The sequence below is a fragment of the Tiliqua scincoides genome, chromosome 1, assembly GCF_035046505.1.
Source record: "Tiliqua scincoides isolate rTilSci1 chromosome 1, rTilSci1.hap2, whole genome shotgun sequence".
Lineage (NCBI taxonomy): Eukaryota > Metazoa > Chordata > Lepidosauria > Squamata > Scincidae > Tiliqua > Tiliqua scincoides.
The window spans coordinates 272,022,933-272,048,391 of NC_089821.1; the positions used below are offsets into that span (position 1 = coordinate 272,022,933).

Consider the following 25,459-nt stretch of genomic DNA (forward strand, 5'->3'; position numbering starts at 1 on the left):
CCTGGAATGCTGCCTTCCCACCACGCTCCCTGTGCCCCTGCTACAGTCTACCTGCTGATCTTAGATGCAGTGCCAGGAGGTAGCACATGCCTTTGAGCTGGCACTGCTGGCTCACAAGTAGTTGCAAATGTGCAGAAACTGCTGCTCCAGCCCACGGAAATGTTAGGATTGTCTACCTGTCTACCTGCATCTGTCTACCTACAGTGGTACAAATGAAATGTTGATGTCCCTGATCATCAGTTAACTTGTCATAACATGCCTTTTAACTCATAAAGCCCATTTAAGACTTTGTTGCATTCAAGCCACTGCAGCGCAGCTCCTTCCCACACCACTTATGTGACAGCAGAGGCCCTGGATCACATGGGTGGAGTCCAAAATGTGACCAGAGGCAATACTGGCATGCTGGGACTTGTGATGTTATCCACATACTGCCCACATGCTTCCATACTGCAAAAGTCACATCAAAGCAGGTCTTTTGTCTCCATGTGGGGCTCTGGATAGCAACTTCTGGATGTGTTGCCATGTATACTGCAGCATCCTTAATTTCCTGTGTTATCATTAAACCAACACATCATACTATAGTTAGCATTCAGTTCAGTTCCGTTCTGTTCAGTTTTATTACGGTCACCGACCAGCATAAAAATAAGAATACATTCATAGTATACAACTGAACATACATACAACCCATCACAGCATCCTAACATAGGCTCTTGGCAACATAAAATACTAACAATTAATAGATCTAAGTCTAGATAATACTAGACTAGTTTGGTCTAGTTTGGTCTAGTTATTGTGGATTGAACAGAGAACAGTAACTGAGGAAGGTACTTCTGGAAGTCTTCTAGTCCATATTGAATTAAAAACTTTTTCAGAATATAAATACTCCTCTATGAGCAACCTGGAAGGCCATAATCCACTCTCTTCCTCCTGATGCTAACTGCAGCGGCAAAAAATTTAGCCACCCTCTGCATTACCTCTGGATTTGCATCTAATAGAAGAGAATGACTATAATCTTGACCTGGACATTTGGTGAGCTCTTCTAACAGTGGGGAGATAAGAGATAACCGTATATCCTTATAAAAAACGCAATCCAGCAAAACTTGACTGGAGGCTTCTGGTTGGTTTGCCCCACAAGGACACAGTCGCTCCAAAAATGGGACCTTCCAAAAGCGTCCTTCCACTATAGCTGAGGGCAAACTATCACACTGCCCCAATGTAAACGCCCTTCTGTGGCTTGGGATTTCCAACTGGAAAAGGTAGGGAACTGGGGCAGCTATATATCTGAGCTTCTCCTTGATACAAAACTTTCTGACATTATTAAGGTCTTCCTGGCGCTCTATGTCAAAGATCCGCTGCTTAATCCTAACTCCTGCCTGAGCCAGTCCCATGTCAAACAAAAATGGCATGGAAAATCCCAGAGAGGACAGTTTTCGTTCCAGCCCTTTAATCCTCCTGGATTTATACTCATCTTGGAGGATTAGGGGAGCAATCCCTAATGGGTATAGGTGCAGTCTTAACCAGTAAGAGCAAATGGTTATCCAGACACAGGCCTCTATCCTAATCAGGCCTGATTCCAGACGTAAAAAGGTGTTTGAGACAGTACTAGATACACTAAAGGCGGCCTTAATAAACTTAGACTGGACACACTCCATTATCGTGATGTTGGGAAATGGTCCCAGCTGTGCTCCATACAATAATTTGGGCCATCACCTTTGCCTCAAACAATTTAAGGGCTGCTGGCAGATACTGGGCTCCCTTGCTTCGCATGAATTGGAGAATAGCAGAAGAGGTTTGCTGACCGCTTAATGCTACATATTCTCCATGCGCTTTCCTAGAACCATTTGTGTGGAATACCACCCCCAAATATTTAAAGTGGGACACCTGATTCAGTCTCAGTCAGCACTACTACTGGAACTTTCTGTTTATCATTATCATGGAACATGCCTTTCCTTCTTTAAGAGCTGAAATACCCCATGTACAGTTTATTTGGTGCCTGTAATGTCTTCGTTGGCCTGTAATGTTTAGTGCAAACTGTTGTGCTCCTTAGTTTCTTCTTTGGCTTTAAAGTTTTCAAAACATTTCCCAAGGAAATCTTCCTTTTCCCTCTTGCAAATTCCTCAGGAAATTTCATCAATAGGCACAAACACCTGGGTGATATAATTAACAATATTTTTATGAGGTTGTTGCAAAACTGAAGCAACTCAGTACTGTATGTTTAACACGCTGGCTCTATAGCATGGGTTGGCCAGGAGCCAAATACATGAAAAGTTCCTAGTCATTGTGGATGGCAGATTGGGCTTGAAAATATGTTGCAAGCATCATACAATTTTGAACATTTAATCAAGGTCTGCAAAAGCAGTTTTAAGGTTGCATTCAGAATCAGAGCCTGGTTAAAAGGGAATATCAATCCCATTAATATCAATCACAGTTCAGTTAAAGGTTGCCAATTACCTTGATCATGCGTCTTAACCTTGAATAGGTAGAATTGTCTTCCAAAAGGGGAGGTGGAGGGATAGAGTAGTCCTAATTTCCAAGATTAGCTGCTGATCACTTGGCTGCAGTGAAGGTGGAACCAGCATTATGTCTGCATGAACCCACTGGGAATTTTTTCCACCCATACCAGGTTGCTGAATAAAGCCAATGTTTGCTGTTTTATAAGCATCACTAAAAAAGAAGTTGTTCAGTATATAATTCAACTATTTTCCTGCCTCTCTTTTGTTTTGTTGTTTATTTAATCCATACTTCATGTTGAATTTTGTTTTGTTTTGTTTTTACTTTGGTGCTCCCCTCTGGTGCTGATGTTGAGCACTTCAGCATTAGAAACATTGACTTATTTCAGCTATTGTTTTCCCTTGGTGCTTTCTCATTTGCCATTGCCCACACCATGCAGGTGACATGACAGAATTCCCAGGTAAGGGCCATTCTCTCCTGTCAGTTCTAGTCCACCAAGTCACGTGAGAGCCTTCCATACTCCCTTGTTGTATCTGTGTTTATTGCGGATACAAATTGAACACTGACAAATTAAATTACTTTTGTGTGTGTGTATGACTCTCTCCATAAATACTTCATTAATATTATTTTAGCATTTGTCTCATTCCACTGAATACAATACTTCTCCCCAAATCATCATGTTTGTTCCATGAGCTGCTTTGACAATTCTATGTGATTCTTAATCTTGGGGAGGGTTGGAGGTATTTTTGTCTATCTGCCTTGTTCTTGATAAGACTTACTTGTCACAGAAGATTCATGGCTTTAAATAATTCCTTTCTAATCCTCTCTTTTTTAAACAATTCAGGCACAACACCTTCTATCCACATATGGGATGCTATGACTAAGCAGACTCTGTCTATGCTTCGTTGCTTCCATTCCAAAGGAGTGAACTATGTTAATTTCAGTGCTACTGGCAAGCTTCTTGTATCAGTAGGAGTCGATCCTGAACATACAATCACAGTCTGGAGGTGGCAGGAAGGTAGGTTTGCAATCCTCATTCTTATTGGTTGGAACAACCATGGACACTTGGAGCTAGGGACACATTTAGAGGCAAGTGATCCAGGCACTGGGCTTGGAAGCATAGCCTCTGCCCTGGGTTATCTGCTCAACTACCCATTCAACAACTTGGAACAAAAAAGTACTATAACTTTGGAAGAAACAAGTATGCATTTGCAAATGCAAATATGCATTTTAATGCATTTATATATGGCATGCGTGAACAGACTTACAGAGCCATGTCTGTAAATTATTGCCATAAATGTCAAGTCACACTTGAAGATAAGCTATCAAAGTTATGAAATAGCCTTCAAATGTGTTTTTAAAAATGATATTAAAAAGTTGAATAAATGGAGGGGAGCACAAACACTCTCATACCTGCAGCACTGTCTGGCTTGGGCTTGCTCTGTGTAGGATCCAGCTTCATATGAATCTGTGTAACTGTAGCCTAATAGTCCCTTTGGTCTGAAGAGCTGCTTTGGGAGGTGGCATTTGATAGTGGAGACGTTCTTGGAAACATAGCTCCTTCCCTTTCAGCTGTTTATCTTCTCCAGATCACATGTAATTTTTCCTTGTGGAGTTTCATCTTGTGTTTATGAAAGATTAAATTTATCTTCCTGATTTCCACAGGAGCCAAAATTGCTAGCAGAGGTGGCCACCTGGAGAGGATCTTTGTCGTCGAGTTCCGTCCAGACTCAGACACTCAGTTTGTGTCTGTTGGAGTAAAACACATGAAATTCTGGACTCTGGCTGGAAGTGCTTTACTTTATAAAAAGGGAATAATTGGTTCTCTGGAAGATGCCAAAATGCAAACCATGCTTTCTGTGGCCTTTGGAGCAGTGAGTTCATCTTTTTAAATTATTATGATGATGATTAAAAATATTCATGCACCACTTTTCAATAAAAAAAAACTTCACAAAGCCGTTTACATAGGCAAAGAATGAAAAATGAAAAAGTGGTTCCTTGCCCCAGCCACTGAAAAGACATTATGCTAATGTGAGTAGGGATAGTTGTTATTCTTCTGATAAATATTATTGAACTGCAGCTTTAAAAGTGCCTCTTCGTCCAGTGAGCATAATGTTGTCTATCAAATATTTCTTCTTTTTAGATGTGCAGTCTTTTAAATATTCTCATAGTGGTATTACTAGAGTCAATTGTATTATGTTTTCCTGTCATCTCTTAAAGGTTATTCCTTCCTTTCTTTCTTCCTTCCTTCCCCAATATATTGACAGGTCTACTACATATGCATATACTGTATGTCCCCTTTTCTTTATAACTCTTTCCAACAATGTCCCTTAAAGTTACCGTACATTTGCCTCTGGGAGGTTGCTTCATGAGACATTTCAGGGGCAATGCTATCCACATTTTTGCTTCCTTTGGAGGAAAGATCACTGGAGGCTTTGATTTACTTAAAAATATATAGGTTGAGCATCAAGTGAACAGCATGCTCTCCTATTGGGTAGCAAGTCCATTGCCTCATATTCTCAGAGAGACATTCCTGCACCCCCAGGTCTCTTTCCATTTCTTTCTGTCTCTTTCCATTTCTCATTCAGTCTCATCCTGAAGCTGCAAGCTGTCGTTTCTTTTCACACACACACACACACACACACACACACACTAGCCCTTTTCCTCAGCTAGGGAAACACCTCCTAGCTGTGGTGTTTTTTTCCAGTTTCCAGAACCATTTCTGTATGTCCCAATCATTAGCTGCCATTAAAAACATTGGCTGAACCTCCTGGACTATTAGTCAAAAGCTGCCTTAGAAACAAGATAGACAGCATGCTTAACACTATTTATATGTGCATGTTTATGTATACTGTAATGCCATACCAAACACTCAAGGGAAGTTGGCTGAGTGAGAGTGTCAGTTGATGCAGCAAAGTATTCTCATCTACTTCTGGAGAAAAGAACAACCCTTCAGAAGACAAAAGCTGGCTTTATCCAGTGCATATGCTTGATGTCATTATGTCAAGAAGTAACAGCTTTGGATAATGCAAGTCAGATTTGCAAGTCAGATCATTGCTGTTTCTTCCAGAATAATCTTACTTTCACTGGTGCCATCAACGGAGACGTGTATGTCTGGAAGGACCACTTCCTGATTAGACTGGTGGCAAAAGCTCACACTGGCCCTGTCTTTACCATGTACACAACTCTTCGTGATGGACTCATTGTTACTGGAGGAAAGGAGAGACCGTAAGAGACTAATTTGTTTCTATCCACTGTTGCCATCAAAGCTGGGCTGATTCAGGGAGAAAGGCAATCCCAATGTTTGGGATTGTGACAGGCAGAATGGAGCAAAATACAGCACTCCCTGCTCTCCTGAGTAGTCCAGGACTAGTGCAGTGGAGTTTGGTTTTTTTGGATGAAAGACAACTTCTGGTATCTTTGTGACAGCCATCCAGTTACAAATATACAAGTATTTTGGGAGGAAAAGGACTGAGGTAATCAGTGCAACCAGGAATGCTGCATCACATTCTTGAAAAGTTGATAGAGTGTCACATTCCAAAATCAAGAGAGAGATTCCAGGCAACCAGGGCCAATCCAGTTCCTTTTGTTAAATCCCTGATCATCCACCAGGTTAATCAGACAAAACTAGAGTACTAATCCTATCCACCTTATTCAAGAAGACAGACGACTCCTAGCAATATCAAGTATGGCATGTAGTTTAAGGTGCTGGAAAGAAAACCTATTGTGCTTTTATGACCCAGGATTCCTGTGCAAAGCAGGCAGCCAATGGATGCAGATGTAAGACTGACTCCCTCTTTACTGTGGGAACCTTGGGAACATATAGTGCTTGTCCCTAAACCCTTCCAATCTCAGGAACAACGTCCCCTTTTAACCATGAAAAGAGGCTGGATTATGGATAGTCCCTTGGTGGCTACTAGTCATGATGGCTGTATGCTACATCCATGTCCAGAGGCAGTAAGCATCTGAAGGCCAGTTGCATGAGAAGACTGTTTGCCATACAGAATGTTCTGGGCTTTCCAGAGGTATCTGGTTGGTTGCTGGACTAGATACACTTTCACTTGATCCCACAGTCCTTATGATTAAAAGAAATGGCAACAACTACTGTAATTGCAACTACTGTAATCCTCCTTTAAACAAATCTGAACTGCTGACTGTCACCAAATCTTATGTCAGAAAATTCCATAAATCAACTATACATTGTACAAAGTACCTTCTTTTATATCTATTGCCCAGCAGTTGGTTGGATGATGTGAAGTGCTGCTATACCATATCTGCTTTACATGTTTACATCAAAATACATTTCCACTACAGGTCACCTGAATTTTTAATCATGCTTGAACTGCATCTTGTGCATCTGGAAACACATGGTAAACGTGCGCCTCCAAGGCTTGTTTACTATTTCTTTTCAGAGATGTGTATGCCTCACAGACCTTATAAAAAAGACAGACTCAGCTTTTTTCTGGAATCATGGGGAACTGGGCAAGGACAGTTCTGGGTCCTAAAGGCATCCTTGATCTCTTTTCAGCACAAAAGAAGGTGGAGCTGTGAAGCTGTGGGACCAGGAGATGAAGCGCTGTCGAGCATTTCAGCTTGAGACGGGACAGATCGTGGAGTGTGTACGTTCTGTATGCCGAGGGAAAGTACGTGAGATGCAAAGACTGTGTTGCCTAATGCTCTCCTCACAGGAAGCTCTTGTTGCTAATGCTGAGTGTTGCATGAAAACAGTCGAATCTGAACAAGTGATCTTCACTAAAGGGATGTCCCAAATATGTATAGGAGGAGGCTGTTGGAGGGACTTATCCATGTCTTCTGATCATCATGTGAAATTGTTTTATACAATCACATGGAACTGCCTTTTTATTATTTTTTGTATACATATAGGGTGTGTGTGTGGGGGGGTATATCCTCCCCTCTCTCTCTATACCTCTATACTCACACACACACACCTCCACTATAGTTACTTATTGGTCCCTCCAAATCAGAATTTTCTACTCTGATTAACAGCCATTCTCTGAAGTTCCAACTCAGGGGTCTTTCAACCCTGCCCAGAAGTGCCAGGAAGTGAATAGGATTTGTGTGCACATTGTTTGCTCTTCCATTGAGTTTGGCCCCTCCCCTCTCAAGCTGCCTTAAACCAAGTCAAACATGAGTCCATCTAGGAGCCGCCCTGGGTCCCGTTAGGGAGAAGGGCGGGATAAAAATAAAGTTTTATTATTATTATTATCTAGCACAGTATTATCTTATTTGGCTTGTGACAGCTCTCCTGCAGAGCTCTTGCCTATCACCTGCTCTCTGTTAGAAGAGACATCAATGTAATATCTGATCAGATTCTCTTACCATCTACATTCAGGCAGAAGGATTAGGGCATGTTTATACCACAGATCTAACCTGGCTTCATAGCCATTCCATCTCCCTAGAAAACCCTGAGTATTATAGATATACTATAACTGTATAGAATACTCTGAAAGGTAGCCTCACCAAATAATAGTTCCCAGGAGACATTGAAAGAAGGCATGAAAATTAAACTGGTATAAAATAAATTTAGGTTTATAATACAAATATGCCTAGTAGTGTGTACTAGAGGAGTGTGTAGGAGTGTGTAGGAGAGGACAAAGTTCCAAACAACACAGTCCTGGAACGTGCTGGAATCCCTAGCATGTATTCACTGCTGAAACAGAGACGCCTGCGTTGGCTCGGTCATGTCGTGAGAATGGATGATGGCTGGATCCCAAAGGATCTCCTCTATGGAGAACTTGTGCAAGGAAAGCGCCCTACAGGTAGACCACAGCTGCAATACATGGACATCTGCAAGAGGGATCTGAAGGCCTTAGGAGTGGACTTCAACAGGTGGGAAACCCTGGCCTCTGAGCGGCCCGCTTGGAGGCAGGCTGTGCAGCATGGCCTTTCCCAGTTTGAAGAGACACTTGGCCAACAGTCTGAGGCAAAGAGGCAAAGAAGGAAGGCCCATAGCCAGGGGGACAGACCAGGGACAGACTGCACTTGCTCCTGGTGTGGAAGGGATTGTCACTCCCGAATCAGCCTTTTCAGCCACACTAGACGCTGTTCCAGAACCACCATTCAGAGCGCGATACCATAGTCTTTCGAGACTGAAGGTTGCCAACAACAACAAAGTAGTGTGTAATATTAGCATGAGTTTTTTGGAGTAATAATGCTGACTTTGTTTGGAAAATCAACAGGGCAAAATTTTAGTGGGAACCAAAGATGGAGAAATACTTGAAGTTGGAGAAAAAAACGGTGCTTCAAACTTGCTAATTGACAGCCACATGGAAGGCGAGATTTGGGGCTTGGCTACTCATCCCTCCAAAGACATTTTTATCTCTGCTAGTAATGATGGCACTGCAAGGATCTGGGACCTTTGTGACAAAGTAAGATGTACTTGAACAGAAATGAATGCTTTAAATCCACTTGAAGCACTTCTGCTTTTGAAACTATGTGATGTGTTTGCCCCTGCCACAACCCTATATGAAGAATACATTATCCCATTTTACAGATAAGGAATTGAAACTGGATATAATCCGGCCAAGTTACGTTCCCCTGAGTCAATGGAGTTAAATGTGCTTCACTTTGGCTCAGTGACTCGCAGTATGACTTGGACCTAATTTCCTCAATCCTGCTCCAGTTGTTACTACTATTACTTGCTATTCAGACAACAGTCCTAAAGACATTGTGAAGATTTTAATGCAGGTTGTACATCATGTTTGATGTTTCAACAAACTCAAGACCATTACCTCTCCTGAACTTAAAGCATTTTAGGTCCCTCTGCCAGCACCCAAAAGGACATGGCAGTCTTTTAATAATCACTTTAATCTCACTAACGTCCTACAGATACTGATACATATTTATCAAATTTTTACCCTGCTTCTCTCCCCCTAAGAGGACTCAAGGCAGCTTACAAAAAAATAAAAACACAATTACAAAATTTCAATATAATATTAATAAAAAACAGTTTATAAATAAGATTACAATAAAAGCATAAGTACAATAAAAATGCAAGGGCAGCAGTAAAACAAAACGATCAACTGTAAAAGCTAGTCAGATGTCCACATTTAAAAAGACAGAATTTAGAAGGCTTGTCTAAAAAGAAAAGTCTTCAGGCCCTACTAGAAAGTCTCTAAGGAGAGAGCAGTTCCTAAATCAAGGGGGAGGGAGTCCCATAAGGTAGATGCCACTACTGAGAAGGCCCTATTACTTGCTGCCACCCCTTACACCTCCCTAGACAGTGGCACTTGTAAGAGGGTACATTATTACTTTAGTAAATATGAACCCAATTCATCTAGGAGGTGTTTGAAAACTGTGCATGTATACCTACCTGTATGTGTGCAAACAGATGAAGCATGCACAGTTAGCCCGATCCAGCAACTGAGGCTGTGTATGCTTAAGCCCAATCATGAAATCAATAGTAACACTTTTCAACTGGTTGAGAGTAGGAGCAGAGAACTGGATTTAGCCTCTCAAGACATTTGCTCTTCTTCCTTCAAACAGCTGGTTTTGGCACTTTTGATCTGATGGAGCTACATTTGAATGTGTTCAGTGCAAAAGCATATGAGGTGAAATGTCAACCACTGTAACAAAGTGTTCTGTTTGGCTGTACAGAAACTGCTGAATAAAGTGAATCTGGGCCATGCTGCTCAATGTGCCGCCTACAGCCCTGATGGCGAGATGGTTGCCATTGGCATGAAGAATGGTGAATTCATCATTTTGCTTGTAAACAGCCTTAAAGTTTGGGGCAAAAAGAGAGACCGGAAATCGGCAATCCAGGATATCAGGTACTGTGGCTAGGGCAGAAGTTGAGTTGGCTGTATTACCTGAAACATAAAGGTTTTGGACAGGAATATATAGATTGTTGACTATATGTTCCTGCCCAAAAGCAAGCAACAAAGAAGCTTGCTTTTGGGCAGAAGCATACAGCCAACAAGCATGGGAAAGCACTTCTTGTTTGGCATGGCTCCCAGCCAAAAGCCACCTTAACAAACTCCCTGTTTGCTCCCTGTTTGTGTTTTGCTGTGTAGAATCAGCCCTGATAATCGGTTTTTAGCAGTGGGTTCACAAGAACATACTGTTGACTTCTATGACCTCACTCAAGGCACAACCTTGAACAGGATTGGCTATTGTAAAGACATCCCCAGTTTTGTCATTCAGATGGATTTTTCAGCAGATAGCAAATACATTCAGGTAAGCTTGCTTTTTTTTTTTTTTTTTAAATGAGCTTTGCAACACTCCATCCTTACCTGGAAGGCTTTGTGTATGTGATAATGTCTCAGGAAAAATAAGATAAATGGGAGATGGTGACAAAGGAAGGAGGCAGCATATAAACACAAATGAACAAATTCCAGAGATTGAAGAGTAGAGTTAGATTTGTTCTTCAGCACACGATTTCTGCCTCTCCCCAGTCTGCAGTACTTACTACAGATACTATAGTACTTACGGTACTCATAGTATTTCCTTTAAACAATCCCTTAGCTGTTTTTTTTTCTGAGATAACAAATTTCCATTCCAAAGATGTACTGGGTGAGGCTCATCCATGAGGTGGCTGAATTGCAGGGGAAAGGACTTCATCCTCTCACCGCTATTGTCTCCCTCCAGTCCTCATTGATCCACTTTTTAGGTAATCCACATTACCTCCTTAATAATAATAATAATAATAATAATAATAATAATAATAATAATAATAATAATAATAATAATAATAAATAACAGGTATTTCTATACCGCCTTTCTTGGTCCTCAGATTTCTCCTTAGACTTTATTCAAGGCGGTTTACATAGGCAGGCAAATTTAAATCCCCGTAGGGATTTTTACAATTTGAAAATTCCTTACCTTTGCTCCTTACCTTACCCTGGTGCAGTTTCTTCAAATGGGGAAGTTTAGGACTTCCAGTGTGATTTAATGGGATTGCATAAATGAATGAGCACCTTCATGTGTGTAGTCCATTAAACAAAGCAAGGTAAGGGGGCTTTTTTGTGTGCAGAGGCAGCGGCAGTGGACCCAAGGCAGCATCAGGCAGTTTTCTGGGTCTCACCACCCCTGGATTCACAGAAGCATTTACCAATTGCTGTCTGTCTTGTTGCTTTTTCAGTTGTTCTCACCAAATCATGTAACCTAAGCTGAATTTTTTAAATTTATTAATTAAGATTAATTGTATATCATCAATTTCTTGAGCCCCAGCCTTCTGCTTCCTTGTTTGCATAATGATAATGTTATCTACAGGGAATTGTGTGATATGCCTATTGCCGTCTTCTCTTCTTCCTTTATCCTTCAATTTTGTTGCTGTCAATTGTAATAGAATTCTTTGGTAATCAACAAATTAGAACTTGTTTTTATGTGTGTATTATTTTTTTCAGTGTGTTGTAAGCTACCTTGGGGATTTTTTTGGAGGCCGTAGACAGAGTTTAATCCTTGGATGGATAACAATCAGCTGAACAGTTTCTCAATTAATTGTTCATTAGTTTTTTAAATAATTCAGTTCAATTTCTACTTCACCATGATTCCTTCTGTAGACATAATTAGGAATATATGATTTTGTGAAAATTCATGAAATCACCAATTAAATCTAAATTTGTCAGTAGGAGCATTCAGTGATCAAGCTCAACCTTAAAAAGTTGCATGATCTGCTAAAAATTTGGATAATTCTAATTCAGAAGGACCTTCTTTTTTGTGTTCAACACAAATATCATAGACAGTCAGTAGGCCCTGACACACTGTCGATACCTTCCAAAAAAAAAAAAAAATGAGGACTGGAATATTTTCAGAACTGTATTGTTAAGCTATGGAACTACTGCATATTTTATCTACATTAATTAAAACTGACATGTCATTATATTGTCTTGATTAAGTTGCCTCTCAGATTCTAGGTAAAGCTGTCCCAAAGCAAAGTAGCATAATCTTCCTGATGAGTATAGTGTTCATAAACACTGCATCAGACAAAATAGGTGCTGAGATATCATCTATGGCTGAGAAAGCCTGCATTTCATAACTATATATATGCTTGGTCTTACTGAAAACCTCTTAATTTCTATGGCACATAACTTGGCATCATTGCCAAGAGAGCCACAAATCTATGACATTGCTAGCTGCAATGTTAGATTTGAGGAAGACAGCACCAAGAGCTAAATGAACTGTTTTAATATTGTTGTTTTGTCTTTTTATTATTTTTTATTGTATTGTGAAGACAAAGAGTTGTGGTTGCAGTAGTATTAGTTTTCAAATATTTGTTGTCAGCTGTTTTGGTAGCACGATGGGCTAGCAATTTTTAGAGCAAACAAATACATTTTTTTTACTGTGTTTTAAAACATTTATGTCCCACCTTTCCCTTCTGCAACATTTTAGCGCCATGCATATGATGGTCATGCTGTCATTTTTTCTCAGGTGTCAACTGGTGCCTATAAACGTCAGGTTCATGAGGTGCCTTTAGGAAAGCAAGTGACAGAGTTGGCACTCATTGGGAAGATCACTTGGGCCACCTGGACAAGGTAATTCAGCACAGAGGACTGATCAGAAAACTTATAAACTAATATTCCATAATGTGTAGACCCAAAATATACAAGGGTCAAGTTTCAAGAGAGCACCATTATGGGCAAGTATGCCCAGTACAATAGTTATCTTCCACCTGGCACGCCAGTTCCAGAAAGCACACACAATTCAGTTTGCTGGAGACTCTTTGGAGATTCTTCCTCTGTCATGCTTGAAGCATTTTTTGGTTTGAGACATCTCAGTAGATTTTATAGAACACTCCTTTCTTTACAGGCACTTCTTGTGTGCTGCACCTGAGAGCTATTTCTGAGGTTTTCCTAGAAGGCACTCTTTAAAGGATCTGTGTTGGGGCTGAGCTAGACAAAATAGTAGCAGATCTATGTATATGAACATGGCTTCATCTCCAAATTGTAGAGGGAGGGTCCATTTTTAACAGCACCAGGGATTCACAGGGCAGGGCAGGGCAGGGGCATTCTCTAAGTAGGTTTTGTTATAAGACACTTCCAGTACTGAAGCTCAACTGAGGAGAAAAAGGGACAGACCATGGAGAAGAAAGCTCTGGATGGGAGAATGTCTTGCTTGGCTTCTGTCTGCTCCTCAGAGCTAGACTCCTCAAGAACACATACATGCCTATTTTTACATTGCCCTGAGCATTGAAGCTGGCAGGCTGCTGCTTGAAAGCCCTGTAGGCCAGTGGGTCTCACCCTTTTTAGCCCAGGACCCACTTCTGAGAATGACAATCTGTCTGGGGCCCAACAGAAGTGATGCCATAGCCAGAAATAACACCATCAAACAGGAAGTGACATCACTGTGATGTCAGAGCCAGAAGTGATGTCATCAAGCAGGAAGTTCTTGCCTAGAAACTCAAACTAAATGACAAGAGAGAGTGTTCCAGCTCAGAAGCTTCTTCCAATTCTCCCTGCCCTCGCTACCATTGCTAGTAAGTAAAAAATAAAACAACATCTGGAACAAGATATTTGTGTATTTACTTCTGTTTTTATTTCTGTCTTTATTTACAAAATCTCAAGCTACTTCTTGTATTGCGCTTGAAACTAACAAACATTGATGTTGCTATTGATACTGTGCTCAGCACTAGCCAGAAACAAGTGCACCCTACTCATGCACCTCAATACAAGAAGTAGCTTGAGGTTTGTAAATAAAGGAAATGAAAACAGTAGTATCCCCCTCAGAAGGAAGATAAGCAGGGACGCTTCCCCTCATCTCCCCCAAGCCTAAGCACGTCTACTCAGAATTGACTCCCATTATTGGCAATGGGGCTTACTCCCAGGTAAGAGTAGACAGAATTGCAGCCTAAAGAGAAGTAAGAAGAGGGGAAGGGTGCACATCAGAGAAGCGGCTGGGGGAGCAGCACCCTGGGTGTTCCCCCTTGCATATCAGGCTTGCCCTCCCTCCCTCCCCCCCCCCCCCCACTCTCTTGGCAACCAGGGATCCCCCCTCACCCCTGCAAAGTTATAAAGAGAGGAAGTGCTAGCCAGGGCAGGAAAGGATTGCGGCTTCCAGGCGATTTCAGAGAGGGAGAGAGGTCATGATGCAGAGGACGAAAATGGCAATGGGGTGGTGGTGGCAGCAATGCTGCTTTCAAGGCAGGCTCACAAGAGGGGAGATCACGCAGATCTGCCTCTACTCACCTAAGCCCTGTGTTCAGGTCTCCGCCTACACTCTCCAGCCCAGTCCAGCTGCAGGGGGGGGAGAGCTGCTCTTCTTGCAACCCCAAGACAGCCCATCCCGTCAAGGCAGCCAAGCTGACAAAGGTTGGTGGGGAGAAGCCTGGCTGGCTGTGATTGGCCCCCCTGAGGGAAGCCTCCAAGTACAGAGGGAGGTCCAGCTGGAAGGCAGCAGCACACTTTCTGGGGAAAAGCGGCATGCTGCATTTTTTGCACATGTGCAAGCCACTCTTAGTTATATGTCAATGCTGGGAAGCTTAAAATGGCAATGCCCAGGCATTACCCACTTCCAAAATGGTGCCGCCTAGGTCTTTTGCCATCTTCCAAGATGGCTGCTGCCAGCTTCTCACGACCCACCAGAAATCTGATCGCGACCCACCAAGTGGGTCCCGACCCAGTTTGAGAACCACTGCTGTAGGCTATGAGATACCCCTCCTTCTCTTTCAGAATCAGAGGATGGAGAAGGCTTCTCATACCATACTGAGAAACTACCCCTTGCCAGAGGTATTTGCCCAGGCAAGTTGATTTGTGAAGTCATCTGTGCAATCCTTCCTGGAGGCCAAGAGAAGCAGAGGCCTTCCTTGCCTCCCTTACTATCATACCCTTTTCTGTTTCCCCTTTGGAGCAGTATCCTTGGAGACGAAGTCATTGGCATTTGGCCTCGAAATGCAGACAAGGCAGATGTCAACTGTGCCTGTGTGACCCATGCTGGTTTGAACATCGTCTCAGGAGATGACTTTGGACTTGTCAAACTCTTTGACTTTCCATGCACTGAAAAATTTGTAAGTGAGCTTCTTAGCAGGTAGAGTTGGGGGGGGGAGTGATGTGTGTCTGTGGGATTGGGTGGGTTCTCAGAAGTGCCCAGATGGCCACAAATGGGCATTGTGTTCATATGAAGACATCAGCAGGATGCCAGACTGTGCAGGATGGCAATGCCTATTCCTGCAGATGACCTCTAACACTGCAGGTGGTGCAACTTGATGCTTCCTCTCAAAACTCTTTTGTCTTTTTTTGCAACAGGCCAAACACAAGCGTTATTTTGGCCATTCTGCACATGTCACCAACATTCGCTTTTCTCATGATGACAAGTACGTTATAAGCACAGGAGGTGACGACTGCAGGTAACTGAACATGGAGGGGGTCAGGGGCTGTGGCCAGAGTGAGATCATGAGAAAGTCAAGTTCAGATTCCCACTGAGCTGCCTAGAGTGGCCTAACCTCTCTCACCAGGCTGTTATGAGATGTCCTTGGAGATGGAAAGATAAAAATGGAGCAAGGACCTACATCAAATTCAAACAGGTCCAATCCAGCAAGCTGCTGTAGGAAATGGTGGGAAAGATCAGCAGCTATGACAAGTGTAACCTGCACTTCTGCAACTGCACCTGCAATTTTGCCTGCAGCACAAAATTGACAGCGCACCAGCAGTAATACCCTATAGGGACACGTTGCTTTGCATAGGTTTTTCTTGTTGCTTTGCGCACACACCCTCAGCCCCAGTGCTGGCCCTCCAGAATACCAAGTCAGTTCCCTCCATTGCTCTTCTTTTAACTGACACCTTCAGCATTCCACAGCTATTCTCCTTTCAGCCGCGTTGCAAGTGGTCCTTTGTTAGTTCCCTTTCATGATTGTAATTGGACCCCCATGCCCCAAGCTTGCCTTGCTTCATTTTGCAAGTAGTGCATGCCCTGAGTAAAATCCTGCTTGCTGGCCTAGGTCATTTGGCAGGAACAGTAAGATTTGATTCATGGAACAGGTGCAGCAGCCTAGCATAGCTTTGCTGCCTTTGACACAGGCCCTGGTTGGATTGCAGTCACTCTGTTCAAATTAAATAAGTGTTATCTCTGGGAGGATTGAAGGCCAGTTAGTCATTTTTTTATGCTCAAGATACATTGTTGGATGGGATGTATTTTTTGTGTTAGAAGAGGGATGTAGAAATTGAAGCACTGCTCCAAGTTGCCAGAGAAGACTTTGCACCGCACCAGAGTGTACAGATACTCATTACCTGTTTTTTTCCCTCTTTCATTTTAGTGTGTTTGTATGGCGATGCCTTTGAAGGCCAATTTCCCTGCTGCATAGGTGCCAAACTGTGGACATTTCTGAATGCCTCCAAGCCCCCCCAATGACTGGTATTGTTATGTAATGCTGCATGGATTGTATACATTTGCAAAGTTTACATGCAGTTAGTTATGAGAAAACAGAAAAAAACTAATTAAGCTAAACCTTGTTCTAAGGGATATACTGTTCAGTTTGTGTTAAACCTCTCTTGCCAACTTAAATTCACACATTGGCAAAGCCTAGCCCATTGAGGAAGATTAAGGATCAGAGTAGCTGAGTCATTTATTGTGCACTTGGCACATGTTTCTCTTACTGTCCCCTCCCCCTCCAAGAAATCAGCTGGGGGAGGGAGCTGATCCAGCTTGGGGCATCAGTGGGTGTGGCTAGGAAGCTTCAACACTTTGCTCTTGGTGCAGTTCTCATCCAAATCAGGGCCCCAAGGCAGCAGATGCCTGAGAAGGGAGAACCCACATTGGTGCAAAGGGTTAACATTGCTTCCCCCCCATGCATGAGTCTCATTGGCTTAATCACTCTTAAGGACTGTTCATGTTATCCTGAACCTGGATGCACCGGTCCACTGCCCAGTACGATGTGCCATCTGAGTGACTGCACCTGGTTGCGTGTTACAGCTCAACAGTCCCTACGGTTGTATATGGCACTGAATGAAGTATATGAGTAATGGAGTGCATTGAATGGAGTGTTATGAGTAACTGTACCCAGCTAAAAGGATGAGCCTAGGTACAGTTTAATGAATGGACAGTAATACTTTAGATTAGCATGACCTTAAGGTGCAGTAGCCTTTTTGACAACAGATGATTCAATTTGCAGAGTACTATACCATGAATTCTTTTCAGGTGACTTGCTCAAAGTACAGGTGGGATCCCAGTAGCCACTGATTTGACTTATCACTGATACCAAGGTCCACCTTTAAATGCCTTGTAACAAGGAAAAAAAGCACCAAAATCCTATTTTCTACCTTCAAACTGTTAAATAATTATTTCATTCCACTAAATTCCATTATTCACCCCATCTAATGGCTGAATGCAGTATAGTGCCTATACCAATGCATTCTGGGGCAACAGTACAGGAACAAGAAACCTGGAAGTGGGTCTTAAAAACTATTTTTCCACAGATTTGGTATCCAATGATTTTTTTTTTAATCCACTGGAGGTTCTGGAATGGAACCCAGTGGTAACAAGGTACAACCTGTATGTTTCAAAATTTTCAAATTAAGTCATTCCAAAACTTTAGAGGAGAGACAAGGGATATGTTAAGAGTAAAAAGATGTTTTTATACTTTAAAGTACCAAATGATTTTTTTTAAATATATACTTTTTTTAGTTTTGAAGCATAATTCTGTTTGCCAGTTTTCTATGAAGTGCCTTTTGAAAACTTGTTCTGAGTAGTGCAGGAACAAGTTTGGCTCCTGCCAGTGTCTGCTTCCTACTCCTGGTGCTACAACTTATCCAACTGAGGAGGGCTGACAAAGTCATTTCTTCTTGCATTATTCATTCTTTTGTTCTCTGCTTTTACTTATCTTGATATTTTAATTGGCTCTCCTTTGGTTCTCTAACACAGAGGGAGGAGTGGAGTGTGAGGGGGAATAGTTACCAAGCAGCTATCAGTAAATAAGTCACACATTGAAGCATGTCTGTCAGGGACTACAAGGGGAAGAGAGAATGGAAATGAAAACCCAACCCCCTCCCCTGTATTTTCTTCTGCTTCTCTCACTTGTACAATGTTGTTCTTCTGCAGTTTCAAGTCAGGCCAATTAAGAGCGAAGATCACATGCTTAGGAGTCCAAGGAACATCAGCTGTCCTCCACAAGGGACTTTTGTTTAGGGATTTCAGAGGCAGACAGCTTGGCAGTCTTTGGCTGGGTATTTCCCATTCACAGGAACCTAATAAGAGCAGTGATGAAGGTACAGTTTAAGCTAGAATGGCCCAGTTTTGGTTCCTAGTAGCTCCAATTTAGAGCGCATGGGTGGCAGAAAAAGATACCCACTGCTGACCATGGATATCATTTTTGCCCAGCCCACAGGTGTATACATTTGGTTCTTGTTGCATATATGCAACCTTGGACAGAAATGGTTTAACCACTATTGTTAACTGACCCCTGAAGATAAGGGACTTCTTTACAGTCTAATCACTGGGTAGGCAGGAATTACCAGCAGGCACCACTGCATCTTTCACTGCAAGCAATACTGTGCAAACACAGATACCTCCCCACATGAGACCGATGGGAGGCAAGGCCGAAGTGCAAACTGCTTTTGTTCCAGAAAGAGCTTATGCTCAACCTTAAAAACAAAAGGGATAACAGTTGACTCTAGATTGAGCTAGTGAGAGAAGATCTAATGTATAAACACAAAGGCAGTTTAGTAAGCACAATGGCCTACCATCTGCAGTCTTATTTAATCAGTGGAATATTCTAATGCCTTACACTCAATATTTCAGATACAAGTCCCTATGCAGTCTTATTGCTAACTCTTATAAGGAAAATTTCCTGTATTAGATGATGTAACCATATCAAGCGGGTGATGTCAAATGGTCACCTTGTTTGCCTGTGTTGTAATGTTGGCCTTTCATATTGATTGTATTTTAAAAATTGTGTCAGAATGAATTGCTATATGGTGAAATTGTGCAAAGATATTTCAGAGCAATAGTGTGTGTAAGTGCATCAGGAAGATATTTGTATCTGTTTATATGGTTTGATTTAAAGTACATTATGCTCAGACCTGATGCTGTACTATAATGTAAATTAAAATAGTAATGCATGAGTTTATTTTTCAAATGATCAAATAAAAGATTTATGATTTGAAAACAAGCAAGTGTTAAGTTCTCATTGGATATGTCTAGTATAGTAAAAATGAGTACCAATGTTTTTTTACCCTCTTCTTGCAATAGTGATCATAGACAGCAGACTAATGGTCATCCAGCTCAGTACTGACCTAGAAAGAGATTCTTTCCTGTCCTACCTGGAGATACCAGGGATTCAGTCTGGAACTTTCTACATGTAAAGCATGTGCTCTGATTCAGAGTTAGAGACCCCCCATTCTATACATCAAATACTCCCAAAGAGAATGAAAAACTAAAATAATGACAAGTTGATATTCATTCCCCAACCCTGCACCCTAGGCATAGTTAGGTTTTTTAAATAAAGCAGCACGGGCTAAACACGTAGCTTTCAAACTGAGAAGCTGAAGCAAAGCACACAAGGGAAAAGTAACTCTACTTCGATCATTGGAGACCTTGTGCTTGACCATATTTTAGTACAACTGGTACTTCAAATACATATTCCAGAATTGCAGCCAATTCTAAACAGCAGTCACTTAACTATGGATTCAGGAGGGCATGGAAACAGGAGCTGGGGATTCACTACATGTCTAACATGATGGCTCTTAAACAGCTGCAATGTTCCATGAACAAGACTCAGGAACTTCAATGATACAAGATTCATCATTTGTAGCATCAAAATGACCAGTTTTCATGTATGAATCAGCCAGAGACAAAAACTTACCCAGTGTAAACTCTTAATACTTTTCAGTGGAAATAATTCACATTCAGAATCAAACAATGAACATGGACATGTTAACTGGTTCTAGAAGTTTTCTGTACTAACAATATACTTCACAAGACCATTTAATTCTATACGCTTTATTGATACTCGAGTTGTTTTGTTTTTACATTTCACAATGCATTCCACAGACTTAGTTCAATACAGCTTAAACCGCAAGTGTATACATTTTCATTTGTAATTTCTTGCATTAACAAAACGTTCAAAATTCATTTGCAGCATCAGGGCGCAACCCACTGATCCATGCATAGATGCCAAGGATTCCTAGCACAGTGGAGAACAAGCATGCCAGGTGTTCCTTGCTCCACCTTCAAGGATCTCAGGATCACACCTTCAGAAATTCCTTCCACAGATTCAGAGTTTGACTGTAAACTTGTTTACTCAAAATAGACTATAGGAGGTTTGTGCAGCAAAGGTTATGGCAGAAGTCATGTAATGTGCAGAGTTCATTTTTTATTATTTAATAGATGCTAGTGTTGTCTGAAAATTTAAAAGCTTACATACCATGGAGCTAAAAAACCAGTTTTCTGATATTCAAGCACTGTGGAGGAGCTGGACATCCTAAGCTGCTGTGAAACACTATATATATATATAATTTGTTTTTATATTGGCAATTGATAAAACAGTAAAATTAAGAAGCACAATACAGCTACACTCAATACCAAAAAGGGCAAGACTTTTCAAGCTTGCTTTCATGGCATATACTTCTAAACATCTCATTTTAGAAAATCTGCAATCAATCTACACAGACCAGAGACAGTGCTAAACGGCAGTGTTCTCCCCGCATTCCGCCTGCACTAGGTTCTCTCGGAACGCAGCAAGACTACCTTGACCAAAGCATAAAATGTACAGCTCTCCAATCTGTTGTGTTAACCAGTGCTGCACATGGGAGAAGCAAAGAGGATTAGGTTTAAATCCATACATAGCAGCTTACAATACTTATGATGAACACACATGGCAGTCAAGAACAGGTTATTTTTCCCTCAAAACACTGCGTTGCTAAAAAATAAAGATCTGTGAAATTGCACTGCAATGTCAAGGTCTTGCTATTCCCTGACCCTCCCCACATAATCCAAATGAATATGCCTCCCCTCCCCACTTAAAATATGAACGCCTATTTAATAAAAGTTGTGTCAGGTTTTTCATTCAGCTTTGCGTTTCAGTCCAGGGATTTTAGCTTGGATCCTGTCAAGAAAAACAAGCCATTTTAACATAGGCAAGACTGGGTGAAGTTTAATACTTCTTATCTGTCCAGTGCCCTCCAATCCCTAATAGATCTGCCCAAGCAGTCCAGTCCACAGAGGACAGACAGGTAAGCTGGCTCAAAGGAGGGCGCCTGCAGGGCAAAGTACACACAGCAATTCAAAAAAGAAAATAAAGTGTTCAGGACCCCAGGTCCTTTCATCAACTTGGGCCTTTTCCTTGGACATAACTGCAAACAGAAGTCATCCACACAGTGGAGCTCTGGGCATTACAAGGACTGCTGACAGGAAGAGCAAGTGATCAACACACCCTCATTTTGTACTTCCAGAAAGCAGAGACGCAAGATTTTAATGTATATCTAGCTTATGCACATCTCCAGAGGGAGACATTACTACAGTCACGATACTAGAAGGACCCAAGTCCTATCAGCACCTTCTTGCAGTGTCTGAAGACACCTCAGTTCTCCAAAAAAAAGCTTAGGAGGAAGTTGTTCCATAAGGCAACTTGCATCCCCAGACATCAATATCCTCTAACTCAAGTCTTTTTGGACCCACCCCTCCCCCCAGTCTCCTTTCAGACTATGGCCATGAGAGAAACTAGATGACAGGGACATACAGTTATCAGGATTAGAGCCAGAGCTCATGCAGCTACACTTCAACACCATCAACAGCTTTATCCAAGAAATGGACCTTATGAGCCCCAATTAGCACATTCCAAACCCAATCTGTGATGAACTGATCTCTACTAGAAACATCTCTACATTTTCTTTTCTTATTGGAGTTTAACTAAGGCAATATTAAATGTAACTGTTGCTTTAAATTAGCTTCAAAATCTACCACACTCACTTTGCCACTGCATCTTTGACATTCTTGTTCGCAAGTCCCAGGTAATGGTCAATTTGAGCCTGAAATAAAAGGGGGAGAGAGAACATTCTGATTCAGTGAATCTTGCAATGAATTTTTGAATTAACATGAGTCTCTTCATTCCTGTTTGTGATGTGTGTTTTATAGCCAGGAAAGGCTGAGAACAGAATTGCTTTTTTCTCAAATCAAGAGAATAAAGTTATATTTGCTTTCTTTCTACCAGCCATAAAAGGCAACTTTTAAGCCAGCATCAGTTCAATCTTGCAGAAACTGGCCCTGAAGACCATGTCATGAAGCCAATGCCTTTCCACACGCCATCTTGTTTCCTGCTAGCTGATCGCAATTCCATCCGTACCGCTCTTCTTGATTTCTTCACGTTATTTATATAGCTTCATCCATATACATAGCATTTATAAGGAAGCACAAGTCCCCACCCCAAAGGTCTGACATTCTGGAAATCAATTCAAAGGAGAGGGCTAGGAAAACACGCACTGTAGCAGCTAGACATACTAAGGCTCAACAACCTCAGAGGGCACTGAGATACAGTGCCCTCTGTATCTCAGATTCAGGAGTATGGCTTGTGTCAAAGCAACATGAAGGTTAAGCTGTGCAGACAGACTTCTTTTTTCATTGGCAGTTACAAGAAGAATTCTGTTGCTGAAGGAAAATGCAATACTTTTACATTAAGTGGCCAGCAACATCTTTTTTTCCCCTTCCTGCACAGCACAATAGTGCTACATTCAGCAAAATGTGACTCTCTCAAGTATCTCTTCCCATAGTGCCCCGAGGTAGCCTACTTCTAAAACCAGGAGATTGCACATACCCATCATGGCTTATAACCTGTGATGGACTTTTCCTCCAGAAATTTGCCCACTCCCATTTTAAAGGCATCTAGGTGAGATGCCACCCTCATATCCTGTGGCAAGGAGTTCCCCAGACTAATTACAAGCTATAAAGAAATATTTTCTTTTGTCTGTCCTAACTCTCCCAACACTCAGTTTTAGTGGATGTCCCTGGTTCTGGTGTTGTGTGAGAGAGAAAAGAACATCCCTCTACACATTCTCTGCTGCCCTTACATAATTATGTATGTCTCAATCATGTCCCCCCAAGGCACCTTTTTTTCTATACTGAAGAGCTCCAAACGCTGTAACCTTTCCTCGTAAGGGAGGTGCCCCAACCCAGTAATCATTTTGATTGCTCTCTTCTGCACCTTTTCTAGTTCTACTATTTAAGGACCAGAACTGAACATAATATTCCAGGTGTAGTCATACCAGCGAATTGTACAATGGCATTAAAATATTAGCTGTTTTAGTCTCAATCCCCTTTTTAATTATCCCTAGCGTGACATTGGTCTTCTTCACTGCACATTGGGTTGACACTCATCCAGCTGTTCACTAGCACCTCAAGATCTCTCCCTGATCTGCCACAGACAGCTCAGACCCCATTACTCTATATGTGAAATTTTGAGTTTTTGCCCCAATGTGCATTACTTTGCATTTACTTACATTGAAACACATCTGCCACTTTGCTACCCTTTCTCCCAGTTTGGAGAGATCCTTCTGGAGCTCTCCACAATCCCTTCTGGTTTTCACCACTTGGAGAAGTTTAGTGTGGTCTGCAAACTTGGCCACCTCACTCCTTAATCCTGTCTCCAGGTCATTGATGAACAGGTTGAAAAGAACCAGTCCCAAGACAGATCCATGGGGCACACGGCATTTGACCTCTCTCCATGATGAAAATTGCCCACTGATACCCACTCTCAGTTTCCTGGTCCTCAACCAGTTCCTAATCCATGAGAGGACCTTCCCTCTCATTCCCTGACTCAGCAGCCTCTGGTGAGGGACAATGTCAAATACCTTCTGAAATCCATATATATAATATCCACAGGTTCTGCATCCACATGCTTGTGGATCTTTTCAAAGAATTCTAAAACGTTCATGAGGCAAAACTTTACACTTACAGAAGCCATACTGATTCTCCCACGGCAAGGCTTGTTGGTCTGTGTTTTAAGATTTTATCTTTGATGAGGCATTCCACCATCTTATTTGGAACAGATGTTAGGCTGACTGACCTACAGTTTCCTGGATCCGCTTTCCTTCCCTTTTTAAAGATTGGTGTGACACTTGCTATCCTCCAATCATCTGGCTCCATGGCCATTTTAAGGGACAATTTGCATATTTTAGTCAAGAAATCAGCAACTCCGTTCTTCAGTTCTTTAACTCTTGGGTGGATACCATCTGGACCCAGTGACTTACTGATTGTTAATTTGTCAATTAGGTATGAAACATCTCTTTATCTCTACCTGACTTAATTCTTTAGTCAGGAAGGCTGTTTGGGCAGTGGAATCTGTCCAAGGTCTTCTGCCGTGAAGACAGATGCAAAGAACTCATTTCATTTCTTTACCATCCCCAAGTCTCCTTTTATCTCTCCTTTCCCTCCCTCACCATACAGCGGGCCAACCACTTCTCTGGCAGGTTTCCTGCTTCTAACGTATTTGAAGATGCTTTTATTATTCCCCTTAATGTTGCTGGACATGCATTCCGCTAAGTCTTTCTTGGCCTCCCGTACTTCAAATAGGTGGGCCATGTGAAGTGGTATGGCAGAGGACAAATGTTGAGAAACACTGCACTATAACAATGTTTTCCCCTACCCACCAAACATCTACTTCTCCCATCTTTGCTAGGAGACTCTAAAGCCAGTGCAAGGAGAAGGTGGGCTAAAAATGGTTAAATAAGCTGGACATTTGGAGCTGATGTTCTCCAAAGTGGTTTCCCAATTCAAAGAGACTGCCAGGTGCTTAAAGGGACTCCCTAAGGTCTTAGATAACCCCTGCTGAGCAGTAGAAGAGCAGCTACAGCTAAGTGGTTTGACAAGGGAACAGAAGCTGGGATGTGCAGAACATTCTAAATTATTTTTCATACACAATTTATTCTTAATGCCTCAATTCATTACATCTGAATTCTGACAAATATTTGCAAATGTGATGCACTGCACACTTACCTGGTGCTTTTCATAAATAACAGGAATACTGAAGAGTGAAATAAGAGCTGCAGGGGTGAGAGAGAGAGACAGAGATTTAAGTCTAAAGATATGCAGTGATGCTAAAATACCATTTTGCTTTGACCTATGTCAAAAA

General features: G+C 41.8%; 2 protein-coding genes across 7 annotated transcripts in view; one reads left to right on the top strand and one right to left on the bottom strand.

Annotated features, from left to right (window-relative positions):
• Positions 1-16,682, top strand: part of EML6 (EMAP like 6) — a 184,535-nt gene extending 167,853 nt beyond the window's left edge. Inside the window, exons 31-42 of one of the 2 annotated variants that reach the window (XM_066611920.1) lie at positions 2,891-2,911; positions 3,296-3,469; positions 4,117-4,325; positions 5,522-5,679; positions 6,980-7,094; positions 8,652-8,840; positions 10,069-10,241; positions 10,485-10,647; positions 12,841-12,944; positions 15,259-15,412; positions 15,651-15,751; positions 16,658-16,682. In XM_066611920.1, coding sequence (XP_066468017.1) covers positions 2,891-2,911; positions 3,296-3,469; positions 4,117-4,325; positions 5,522-5,679; positions 6,980-7,094; positions 8,652-8,840; positions 10,069-10,241; positions 10,485-10,647; positions 12,841-12,944; positions 15,259-15,412; positions 15,651-15,751; positions 16,658-16,682 — 1,586 coding nt within the window. The remainder of the gene's footprint in view (positions 1-2,890; positions 2,912-3,295; positions 3,470-4,116; positions 4,326-5,521; positions 5,680-6,979; positions 7,095-8,651; positions 8,841-10,068; positions 10,242-10,484; positions 10,648-12,840; positions 12,945-15,258; positions 15,413-15,650; positions 15,752-16,657) is intronic. The other variant, XM_066611921.1, reaches the window with a different exon arrangement.
• A 3,639-nt stretch (positions 16,683-20,321) lies between these two features.
• The window catches only part of RTN4 (reticulon 4), a 77,467-nt gene continuing 72,329 nt past the window's right edge, over positions 20,322-25,459 (bottom strand). For all 5 annotated transcript variants that reach the window (XM_066625988.1, XM_066625979.1, XM_066625970.1 and 2 more), the window contains 3 exons: positions 25,324-25,370; positions 22,306-22,364; positions 20,322-21,442 (listed from right to left, as the gene is read on the bottom strand). In XM_066625988.1, coding sequence (XP_066482085.1) covers positions 21,400-21,442; positions 22,306-22,364; positions 25,324-25,370 — 149 coding nt within the window. In that variant the 3' untranslated portion in view covers positions 20,322-21,399. The remainder of the gene's footprint in view (positions 21,443-22,305; positions 22,365-25,323; positions 25,371-25,459) is intronic.